We start from the raw sequence: 13,022 nt of genomic DNA, 5'->3' as shown, positions 1-13,022 counted from the left end.
TCCATTTCCTCCCTCTCACTTTGCAGCTTAAGCACAGTGAGAGTCTGCTCTTCTAACGCTCTCGTTAACCCAAACTGCCAGAGTACCATAAATCCTGCTGCAAAGCCTTGATGCTACCACATGTGACAAAGCTTGGCAATGACTGCGTATCTTGGGCCTAAAGAGAGGAAACCTGGGCCTAAATCACATGCAGTGAACAGACAAGTTATTTTGAGTGAAGTTTTCATGTTATTAATGTTTTCTTTGGTGGGCTGGCATTAAGGATTTCTCCATTTCTACAAACCCTCCAAATCCATGTTAAGCTGACACAGGATTTCTGGAAAACACAAACAAATCAGCACCTTCTGCTAGCCTGGAACGCTGCAAAAGCACTTTGCATCACATTGTGGACCTACCCAACGCTGGTCGTAATCAGACGGCTGTGTTCTTCCTTCGTCATCCTCGTAGAAAGGTAAGCCTTCTCGCCTGGCCTGATGGTACTCCTTCCGTAACTTCTGGATACGATCAGCATTCCCACCACCTGTGCAGCCACTGAGAAAGATAAAAAATGCTAAATAAAACATGATATGTACACACCTATCTAACACTGACCAGGTACCCAAATGAGCATACACACAATTGCCACACCTGAGACAAACGGATTATGCACGTTTGATTCTCCTGACTTGCATAGTGCCCACTGGCCCACATCACCCTTATTTTTGCTTTCTTGTATTAACAAAGCTGCTAATTGTGAACTTGGTCCCAATTTTTAAAAAAGGCTGTCCCTGTCCAAAGAACTTAACAATTCCAGTATAAGACAAGAGACAACAGATGGATGCAGACAGATGGGGGAGCACAAGGAAACTTTTAACATTCCAATGAGCAGCTATAAATGGCTATCATATTTTAATAATAATGATGACGATGATGATAAGCTGCCAGAAAAAAGTTTCCTTTTGCTCCCACGCTAAATGTGGAATTTCCCTAAAATTACATTTTTTCAAGGTAAAGAATAGAAGCACAGAAAAGAAAGCACAGAAAGAAGTTTTACTACATAAAAAACAGCCTCCCTCCCAATTATACAAAGAACTAAAACATCAGCCATGAAAATACAGGGGAGGCAAAAGAGATGGGAAAGCACACTATTAAATCTTGACACCATTTTTTAAAAGTGGTAAATAAACAGTAATCCACTTAGTAATCCACAAAGACTCACTTGTATGCTGAACTGCATACACTGCTAACTGCTGTGGTACAGCTAGTGGAGTTGCTTAGTTTGTCAAGTTAAACACATGCCTGTCTTTGCGGATTTTGACCCTGGGGAGCCTTCCAAAACCTTACAGCTGGACTTGTACAACTATGGAAGCTCAAGCTATACCTGGAAGGATTAAAAAAAAAAAAAAATCCTGAAAATGCCTAAGAATTAAAAAAAAACATAGCCACATTGAAAATGAATAAATTAAGTTTCCCGCAGCTATTTCCAGCCCTGCTCTAGTCAGCACTGGGGTGAATATTGACTGTATGGCTCAGTAGCATTTACTGGCATTCATAGGGAATTGTTGTAGAATTTATTTGTGGCCGCTCCTAAACTCAGACCATTGTTATTGCAGCACATCATCATATATTCTCTTAATCTGCAACCTTAACTCTGCCTCACCAACAATGGGCTATAGAGATACAGATTTATTCACATGAGCACAGAACTCTGTGGAGCATCTTGTCGCACTGCACTCCACTATGAGTATGCCAGAATCTAGGGAAGCCTTTTATAGCATTTGCATAGCAAATTTGGAAAGCACATACAAAAGACTGCACGTAAACCCATCAATTCAATAATAAATAGTTTCTACTATCTAATAGCAATCTAGATTGGTTGGAAATTAATTACCAATGAAGGGAAATTCCACATAGGGTGCAAATGCAACTGAATATGCAGCCAGGATTGGGAATGTTTACTTGCAGCATCAGTATGTTTCCATGAAAAATCAAACACTTGCGTTGCTTGCCTTCCCTGGATCTTAAGTTATCCAGCCCCTCTACTCTACGAAGTCCCAGTGGTTTCAAGCTTCTCTGCCTGATTTACCGAACTCTTCCAGAGCATATGAAATTTTTCTCATGATCTGCCAAGACAGTGCAGAAAGCTTGCACAAACTCTCTGGACTATTGAGGAAAAAAAAAAAATACATTCCCTTTTCCCCTTGACTCCTTCCACAGATAAATGCCTCTGTTCCTTGCATGAATTCTTGTCAAATAGTGGAGAACCATTTCCAGTTTGCAAAACACTGGAATTGAGGACTAGCTAACGGGGGCTATCACTTAGAACAGTGAAGCTTGGTCCACAGCTCATGAGCAATACAATACCTGTGAAATCCCCTGACTCTACTGGTGAGTACGGATAAAGCGTTTAATTAGGGCTGCCAACATACAGATAAGGCCCAAAGTGTTGTCCCTGTTGCTTTGCCAACATCATTACCCAAAGCAGCACTAGCTGAGAGGGAAACGTTGAAATGGGTCTAGTTTGATTCTGGCCAATCTGGCTCCCTGCAGCTCTCTGCAAACTGTATTAGCCCCTGTCACCAGTGGCCTAATGGCCACGTATCCACTTCCTACCTCCAGGTATTTTGGCTGAAGAAGTAATCTGAAAATACCATACAGGGTTTTTTTTCCTGTTTTAAATGAAGTCTGAGATTTATATTGTAAGAGGCAGTAACAGCAGCCTGTGCTCCATTTGCTGCAGATCGCCTGTAGGTGAGCTTCCTTCTGCTTAAAGCCGTCTAGCCAGCAAGGGGAAGTAGGTGCTGCAGAGATCAAGCTGATTATATACATTAAAAGACTGGGCCTGACAGCTTGTTCTTTGGCAAATCTCTGCCACGCCGTATTAAAGTACAAACCCTAACCATGAGAATGAGTAGGAACGTTTGAATGAAAGATAGCAGCACATGGAAAGTTATCCATCTGGATTAGTGTGAAAATACAAGCATAATCTCTGTGGAAACAAGCAGCTCCATGAAGTCTGATTTCCTGTGCTTCTCTCCTGTGGGTTCTCTGGTGTCCGATAATGGGACTGAGTTCACACTGCAGCCTTTCTCCCCAGCAAGGGCATTCGTCTGGGCCTCTCTAGCAGGCTGCTTATTTTCACGAAACTTAGTGATCCGGTACCTTTTGAACATCGAATCACCTCTCAAGTCTGGTCAAAAATGGCCAGCAGGTTCAGAATTTGTTAGAAAGGTGGGGGGAACAGGTCGAAAGAGGGTTGGTCAGTACATCAGCTTCATTTTTGCAGGAAACAGTTGATGCTCCACAGCTCTTCTTTTTTTTTTTTTCCTCCATCACTGTTTATAGGCACAAATGTAAAAGACATTGGCTTTTGAGAGAGCTGCATGTCTAGCTTACCATGAAAGTTTTACCCACTCCTGAGTAATGTGAGATGAATATGATGCCCTGTGCAATGCTCATGAAACAGTTCTGAATTTAAAGTTGGCTCCTGACAATTATGTGAATATATGAACCACATTCAAACTCACCAGATGAATTCAATCAGCACTGTGCAAATATCGCATACATAATCTATTAGTTTACCCCAAAGAAACCGAAGCATTGAATTCAAACAGAATGAAGTCATCAGTAATAAAAAAAAGAAACTGATAAGGCAATATTAAAAAAAAAAACAACACAATTTTCCAAGATTTGCAGAGAAGATCATACATTGACTGCAAACTATTCTCCCATCTGCCTATAAATACATAATTAAAAAACATTGGTTTGATCAGATAGCAGTTCTCAAGACAGGGAAACAGCAGATGAATACCAGTTCAAATGTTTCGGATACATGACTATTTATCCTGAAAAGGAACCTGAACTTACAGAAGAAATATAAAAACAATACTCCAATCAAAGTCAATTTATATTAAGGAGACTTACCAAAGCTTTTCACCAAGCCCAGTAAGTACAGCAGACAGATTTCTTTTACAGTAGCTTTACATTTAATGTCGTGCCCCCTCCTTGAGGAGATATAAATATTACAGTCCTCATCACATCTACAATTTTGTGCAGAACTCACTTCCCTGACATGGCTCCCTGCGCTACACATTCTTCAGAGAACTGTGCAACCACACATTAGCCATTCCCCTCCACCACCACGTGTTCCCAGGCTCTAACATTTAATCTACCCATGGACTTCTCTGTTGTCACGACAAGACCCTAAGAGACCCATCCACTCTGCATTTTGCGATTGATTTCAGAATGATTTCCTGAAATTGTGCTACATGTAAGGAGACTGGTTCAGAAGCAGCTGATACTGGGATAGAACCTGAACCTTTCTGGGGAAGTTTTAAATAACATCTAGGTGGGGGAAAAATCTCTGAGAAACTTTACAAAGAGTTTAGCGAAAACTCAGATGCTGATTTCATACAACAGTAACAAAAGCTGTCCAAAATCCCATGCCACAAACAATCTTAAAAGAAGTTCAACAGTTCTTCGAATAAGCTGCACACACTGCAAGGATTTTTTTGGGAAATAGAAAAAAAAAAAGTAATAAATAATCTTAAATGAACATTCAAAAGAGAAAAAAGCACATTCCTGTCAGCCATTCTGTAGTTTTGCTAGACACAGTCCTTACCAACCAAAGCTTTCTTCTGGCCTGGGAGAAAGAAAAAGAAAAGTCTGCATGAGCGTTCTAGCCCACGCTGCTGGGGCTGTACTGCCGACGAGATAAACAGCCACCAGCAATCACCACCTTCCACCCTGCGCCTGAATCTGTCAGAGGCACTATACAGGTTCCACCTTGCCCACTGCCACTGTAAAGGGACCTGCTACAAAACAGCCGCTCAACCAATACAGTTGGAATAGGCATCCCAAAACAAAAAGGAAACCGTAATTTGGCACAGAGTTAGCTTCAAGCTATCTCTAACCTTATGTAAAATGTGACTGTGAAATTTCATCCCATCATCTCTGAAGAGATAGATGAACAAGCACCATAGCAATAACATTATATATCCAATATGACAGACAAGTTATTTTTTTCAAAGAATCAAAACATCATCCTCAGTATTGAATACATATGGCTCAGGTTTTGCACAATAAAATCTCCCTTCTGTTCTTCCTCTGAGTTGCTAATCTGGATTTCAATCGTTCAGGTTAAAAATGTCATTTTTTAAATTAGTGACTTCTTGCTGCAGCTCTCTAGATAATACAAAATTAAAAACAAGTGTTGCATATACAGAGTAAGATGAACCACTTCAAGCTGTATATAAACATACACTTAAAGAGGCAATAAACATTTTGTTTCCAGTGGTTTTCCCAAATACATTAATATTGCACAGGGCTTTTTTGCCAGCCACTTCTTTCAAACGCTGATTTCACCCAGCTGACTGTCAGCCTCTAAACAAACAACTGGTGCTTCCAAGTTAAAAAAAGAGACAAGAAAAAGAAAAAGTGATTCTTTCAGTGAATTTTCAATTAACAAACAAATCCAAGACAAAATGTGGTTCACAGACTCAAGAGAATGGACAATCACACTCACAATCTGCTATAAAACAAAACTAATTTTATGTACTGAAAGGAACATAATGGTCTGCAAAGATATACAGTGTAAGGGAGTCCAACAGAGCATGAGTCCTGGTTTTGACTGGGATAGAGTTAATTTTCTTTCTAGTAGCTGGTATAGTGTATTTTGGATTTGTGCTGGAAACAGTGTTGATAACACAGGGATGTTTTCGTTCTTGCTGAGCAGTGCTCACACAGAGTCAAGGCCTTTTCTGCCTCTCACCCCACCCCACCAGCGAGCAGGCTGGGGGGCACAAGGAGCTGGGAGGGGACACGGCTGGGACAGCTGACCCCAACTGACCAAAGGGCTCTTCCACACCATATGGCGTCATGCTCAGCACAGAAAGCTGGGGAAGAAGAAGGAAGGGGGAGAGATTCGGAGTGATGGCGTTTGCCTTCCCAAGTAACCGCTATGCATGATGGAGCCCTGCTTTCCTGGAGATGGCTGAACACCTGCCTGGCCATGGGAAGTAGTGAATGAATTCCTTGCTTTGCTTTGCTTGCGTGTACGGCTTTTGCTTTCCCTATTAAACTGTCTTTATCTCAATGAGAATGCATCTAAGAGTATCTTTCACTTGGGATAAAACTTTCATTTTGAAGTTATAACAAATAAATATTTGAGTACGTCACTCTTTCAGTTCCAGCACTTGCCCTTCTACCGTGAAGTATGACATTGCTTATGAATGTATTTCTTCAACCTCAATAGTAAGAGGGAATAAAAAGCATGGTGGGAAGCGATAAAAAGAAAATCAATTATAAGGACATAATTCTAGAATATTTCAGCTTTCATCTTTGTCAACCACCAAGAGAAAGAGAGTTTAGGAATAAATGAACATTTGTTGGTTTTGTATGCACTTGAGTAAATGAATGATACTGCAATGAAAGACCTGTCAGAAATACCTTGTTGACACCACTGATATTGCCTTGCAAGCTCAGGAATCATCTTTGATGTTCAGCCAGAGTCAGCCTGTGTTTTGGCTATACACATCCCAGGCTGAAGACCCGACTTAAGAATGATGTCTTCCTAGCTACTGGAACCATGCAAATGGTTTTATTGGTCTCCATAACACTTGCTTTTTTGCTCTGGGCAGGAATATACCCTATGTATACACAATTACTGTCTTTATAAATAGAGAGGGGCCCCAGTAGGACACTTGTTTTGGAAACCTGTGCAAAGTGACCAGGAGGAAGACTTTGAGCCCAGTTCCCTTTAGACAGGACTATCTTGAGAGGGTCTGTATAGATGGGCTGACATGAGAAGCATTAGATGGATATGTTTCTCTCTAGCCGTATGCACATAAATACATATAAAGTCAAGAACCATAAATAAACTGCAGGAAAACAAACTACAATGAAGAAGCTATTTACGCTTGTTTGAATTTATTTGAACTTGTATACTGAAGTCCCCGAGTCTTAATCTGCTTTACAATATTTTAAAAAGTCGTAACTGCTTCAGTGGAACATACGCTGTCACCTTTCAATTCTTTAGGCTAACATAAAAGCAGTACAACCACTTCTGTCCAAAAGGTCAAAGACTCCTAGGGCAGCCCATGACTACCATTTGTCTGGATGTAAATTGAGTCCTATTGACCCTGTAACATCACTACTGACCTCTTGACATTAGGAGCTTAGTGGAAAGAAAGAAGATGATATTCTTAGGTTCCTACAGACTCATTAGGAAGGAAGAAGGAAAGAAAACCTTGCATGATATGAATTAGCAGCGTCATTAACCTTTTCTTTCCCCAAATAGCTCATAATATGTTTACAGAAGCCTCAAAAGAACGATTTGAAGATTGAGACCAACAGATTTGTATCACTTTCATTTTTTTCAAACTGTTTATAAAATATCTCTCAGTGGCTTGACATAAAGCATCATTTTGTTTCCCTGCTTTCACATGACTTACACCACCTTTTCCTGCTTGTCATGGCAGATGGCCTGATGGCAGATGCCCATTCGGATGAGCACCATCTTTTCAGTGCAGGCCACTTCTCATCTCCATTACTCTTCTTTATAACTTACAGTTGACTACAGGTGGCCAGAAATAATGGGAGGTATAGCCTACTTTGTTGCTTTATGGAAACAAAATTGGCACACTGAGGTTTAACTTCACCGTAACAGCAGATATGGTATGTGCTATTCTAACAGAAACAGGTTATTTGCAATCAAGTAGGAAGGAAAGAAAAAAAGGGGACATTTTCTTGTTTGCCATCAACTTGTCATCTTCACTTCAAAGAAAAGACATTTTTTTCCTTTTTTCTGCTCAATGTATTGTGCCTCATCAAGGCAGGCAATCACCAGATTTTAACTAATAATAAAAAAAAGATGCCTTACAGTTCAGGCTGGTTAATGGCAATGTCTGTTTCTGGCATGTGACCAGTTTACTGCTGTCTTGTTGATCCGAGATGTGCACGTGTCTCTGAAGGGCTAGGAAAGCAGGGAGATTAGGGACTCGGCTGCTGACAACAACCAAACTCTCTATAAACAATACACAATGAAAATAATGAAAAACAGATTTTCCTGGTATTTTCAGTAGCCTCTAGACAATGCAACAGTTTCTGGTTCCTTCACTAAAGATGATATCAATTATGCCTTTTATCCATCATGCAGAAGTCACGTGTGAGGCATAATTGAGGGCCTTCTCTCCAAGGTAATTTCTTCTGGATTTACACAGCAAAGTACTTAAATTGCCTTTTTTGGCACTTTGTATTACAACACGGCTTGGGAGGGGGTATTTTACTTTACTGATGTAAAGCAGCTGGCATATTTACAATAGATAGGTCACATCAACACAGAGCAGATTTTCAGCCCTCCAAACTCCATTTACAGCAGCTTTAACAATTCAACAAAGCAAATGCTGAATGCTAAACTCTTGTGCGGAAACGTAGCTCTATTTCTTAATGGCTATCACACCTGCCTGCAACTGGCAGCTAGTTTTTTTTCACTTGCAGACTATTGCTTTTTCCACTACAGTTTATTAAACTTATCGCTAAAGCTGAGATAATAAGTACTTTACAGACTTCCAGTGAATTAGCCATTCAAGAGTCCCTCAGGAATTCCCTTTAGCACACACAACGCAAAGGCAGGAGGGAGAGAAGGTGACAATTCAGTGCAGTCTTAATTTCTGCTCTCCCTTCTGAGGGAAGAGTCGGGGATCTAAGAATTTGCTCACAGTAGATGCTGCTGCCCATGTTCTAAAACTATTTTGTTGAAAACTACAAAGCCCGGAGTAACTATCCATTTTCTCCCAGAAACTACCTCTCCCGGATTTCACACTAAAGACTATACGCTGCTCTTCGTTACACACATGCAAGTCTATGCCACTGGCAGCGTGGCAGCAACTAATCCTCTGTGTGGTTTGTTTTTATAATACCTGGCCTAGGTAGAAATGAGATAGAAATCTCAACCTCAACTCAAAAAAAAAAAAGGTCTCTGTGTCTGTAATCCTGTTACAGATATAGTTTACATTAAAAAAAAAAAAAAGAATTAATTTATAGCATGTGCAAAGCATCAGGGAAAAGCATAGATCTCATAGCCAAAATGTATCCTTACTACAAAGTTGGCTTTTTTTGGGTCTTTTTAATGAATGGTCACTATGAGGATAACATTAATCCAGCATTAGGACTTTTACGGGAAAAAACTACATATGTAATTTATCTTTTTTAACTGTCAGCTGCATTTCTAAAGCTTTAAAGTCTGTAGCTTCCAGCGGCCTTTTGTCTTTCTGCCATGGCAGGAGTATCTTGGACAGCTGTAAGAGCTTTGTAAGCTATCTTTCTCAAAATCCATTAGCTAATTCAAGGAACCTAATTAGAGCTGCCATTTTGATGGAGCATATTGAATGCTCTGTATAAACTAGTAACACCATCAATGTTTATTAAAAATTGCAAGAACCAAAGCTCTCAGTTCCATATAAATATTAATGGACAGATACACAATACTTATTGAAATATAGACGGTGTTATGTCCACAGAAATACACACAGGTATACTTAACAACCCAGTGTGATGCATTTATTCACAAAGGCTGAAATACGGAAGCAAAACCTAGGGACAATTTTACACAAACTGTTGAAAATTGACCGGCTTCCATTTACACCATCCTTATGTGCGTTAAAGGAAGCAAAGCACACTAAAGATGATTTGTTTCTTGTGTTTTTCCTGAGTAGTGTGCTGACAATTTGGAGTGTATTTTGAGCTTACCTCAAGAATGCACTCCAGCTGGAACCATTTTATAGCTCCTCTTAAACCAGCCACTCCAATCACCGTACTTTGTAGACATTTACACATATTCCAGGACTACACTGTTTAAGGGCGTCCAAAGATTCAAAGGGAATTTGCACTGTAGAGCTAAAACTCAAATTTTGCTGTAGACAGCAACAAAATTGTTGAAAGGAGCCAGACATCTGGAGCAATGCTCTCCTGCATTCTGCTGCGTAGAAGCCCAACTATAATGAAAAAGCAACTTGCAGACAATGATACAACACATGAAATACTGACCATTCTAAGAATATATCAGAGACCTAATTAAGTTAGGCTGTACAAGCATATGCCTTTGGCTGCAGAAATAAAAAGTTTTCTGGCTACTTCACAGCTTCGTTTTTAACTTGATACTTCATAAATGGAACTGCAGAAAACCTCATATGTTACCATTTCAATCTGACGTACACTTTCATACGCATCTAACAGTGCCTGGATTCTATTTATATGTACAACTAAATATACGTGCACATAAAACCCATCAGATTTGCTACAGAAAGACAGCAGATGTTCTTATTAAGCCACTGGCACATGCAAGGTGAAGCATGTAAGCCTTATAAGGAAAGCATTTAACGTTCCAACTACAAGCTAAAGAAAAGCAAAGACAACAAATGAAATTATTTCTAACATATTTTACTAGCTGCGAGTGCAATGCACGGCAAAATGAAAGCACTGTTGAGCACGCTTGAATGACTCTTACAATACATAGGGCTTCTCACAGAGGGGAGTATAATCCATACGCACTCTTTGGAACATCCTACACTCCAATATAATGATCCAAAGTTCACTTCTGAATATATACTAAAATGACACACGAAGCATTTAGCAGATGTGCAAGAGAAACAGGCTTAATTATATTTTCTACATTGTAGTAGTGCAAGGGGCTAAAAATTTTATGACAATCTTACCATGGGGACAACCCTGAAGGTAAATTCATTTTAGTTCTCTGACAGGGCAGTATTTCCAAACTACAACTGAGATCTGAGCAGTTTCACAGGAACACGCTCAAAAGTCAAAACATCAGTTACCACTAGTTTCTCTCAGGAATTATATATGGCAAATTTAGCTTGTGGTTATTGCTCAACAGAAACCCTGCCAGACGCTGAAGCGGTTGATGGATTTTGCAAAGTTCTGCTGCCTTCAAGGCCACCCTGCCTACCCTTGCAGCAGCCTCCCTCCTTGGGCACCTCTCCCCGCGCAGCTGGGCTCCTCATAGCACAGTTGTTTTGTTCGCATTCGCGAGGACTGGGGAGTGCACATTCCTTCAACTAGCTTTCATCGCAAGCTCCACATCAACAGAATTAAACACTTTATAAGCCGAACTGCATTTTGGAGAAATATTTCTGAACTGAGAGGCCTAAAGCCAGCAGTGTAACTTTATTACTTTTTATCATGCAGGCAATGGAAGCTCCTGGACTTCCAGACATGCACAGCTTTTCTAGCTCCTTCTTCTTATGGCTGCAGCTCCACCGTGCCTTTGAAATTACTCCCACTTTTCCACTTGGAGAAGTCAGGGCTCATTTTCAGGTGTTTAAGATTGAAGGGGAGCACTGGTCCTTTCCAGTAACTGTTTTGAAAAATGTTAAAGTAAAATGAAAAAAAAAGAAGTAATGGAATCTTCAAACTACACACAATCATTTCCTGGTGTACCTAAGCTGGAAGAGGAAGAGCAAGCCTATCTCTCTGCATTTGGGTGGGAAGTCCCAGAAACGCTAAAGCAAGTGTTCTGGTTCAGGCCCATCTCTGTTTCTACAGAATGACTCTCATATGGTTTCAACTGCCATGTTTACAGACACACCTTACGAATCCTTCCACATCTGTTTTTGTCTTGCTCCCTTCATTCCCCGTTCTCACCCTGATGTTTGGAAGTCTTTCCCTTTATGCCTTTCAGCCAAGGATGCCAATTTCCTCCACCCATTTAGTGGCTTCCCATACAAGCACATTCCTGTCCCACAGGCTGCTGGAGTACAGAAACACCTCCCCTGACGCACCTACGCCAGCATTTCTCCTTCCAGCACTCCTTGAAACCCATCTCCCACAAGCATTTCACAAAGCAGCCTGCCAGTAATGATGAGGCCATAGGTGGCTTGGGACACCCAACAGCACTTCTTCCTTTCTGCATGGGTTCAAATGAGCACGCTCATGTCTAACACGCTAACAGACCATTAAACTTGCAGCACTGGTAAACTTCTCTCTACTCGGAAGCACCCACTTATTGCCCACAACTCTGCCTGACCCAGAACCCCTCCTTTATTCTCCCCATCCTCTGGCTGCTCCAGCAATGCTGCCTCTTCTCCGTTCCTATTCTTGTCCTGCCTGTCCATGGCATTTCTTAGGCTTTCGCATTCAAATCAGCTCACCCCTTCCCACCCTGGAAGGTGGGGCGTAAGGGCAATGGGACACTGATCATGCCCCATTCACCTCATGCTTCATTCCTGCACCAGGAACCTCTCTGGTCCCTGCAACCAGGAGAACCTACTACTGGGAAAGCATGTCTAGGCTCTGGCAGCTCAGGACGAGCACTTTTGGTGAAGTCAGCAGCCAAGTTTCTATCATGTGTGTGGGAAGTACTCTAAATCTTATAACTTAGTCAAATTGTCAATGTTCAAGGGGTGGCAAAAGGCACAGTCTGGTATAAGACTAGGCTGCGTTCCCTTCCTAAATATAAAGCCCCTGTTCCAGCGTATGGAAAGACTACAGCTTCTTATTGAAAGAATCATATGCTGCTTATTTTTACTTTTTACACAGACAAAACAAGCCCTTGTCTTCTCCCTCCAGGCCCCCCCAAAACAGCTGTCATCATGTTCCATAAAAATTCAGCTTCAGCACACCTCCTACATAGGCATTTTCAACCCAAATGGTTGAAGGCTGGTTATTAACAGGTGGAAACAGAGTTTTCCAATGGAAGTCAGGCCAGCAACTCCCCTCACACAACGGGCGCAGTCCGGGTTTGTACGGCTGTCCCCCTCCCTGCCCTACAGGACCGCATGGCCCCTGGTCCAGCGGCTGGCTGCGCGTTCCCGAAGGCAGCATAAAGCTGGTTTGCTCCTGGCATCTGCGGGATGAGCACTCCTTAACAACAACTGCAACACCTTTGAGGTACAGCCTGGTAAGCACATAGTACTCCTGCATGTGCTCCAGATTAAGCTGTAGTCAGCTTAATGAGAGACTTAATTGATGAGTGCTACTTCCTTCACTTGTCCATTAAGATAAGTACAGCACATGGACATTTCAACCCA

General features: G+C 41.3%; 1 protein-coding gene across 3 annotated transcripts in view; it reads right to left on the bottom strand.

The window, feature by feature from the left end:
* Positions 1-13,022, bottom strand: part of PARD3B (par-3 family cell polarity regulator beta) — a 439,522-nt gene that overhangs the window by 51,263 nt on the left and 375,237 nt on the right. For all 3 annotated transcript variants that reach the window (XR_012044291.1, XM_072874183.1, XM_072874182.1), the window contains one exon: positions 396-531. Coding sequence is in view for 2 of the 3 variants with exons in the window: in XM_072874183.1 (XP_072730284.1) it covers positions 396-531 (136 nt within the window). In the remaining variant the exon portion in view is untranslated. The remainder of the gene's footprint in view (positions 1-395; positions 532-13,022) is intronic.

Source organism: Ciconia boyciana, chromosome 10, assembly GCF_034638445.1.
Source record: "Ciconia boyciana chromosome 10, ASM3463844v1, whole genome shotgun sequence".
NCBI lineage: Eukaryota > Metazoa > Chordata > Aves > Ciconiiformes > Ciconiidae > Ciconia > Ciconia boyciana.
This window is presented reverse-complemented; position numbering and strand designations above follow the sequence as displayed.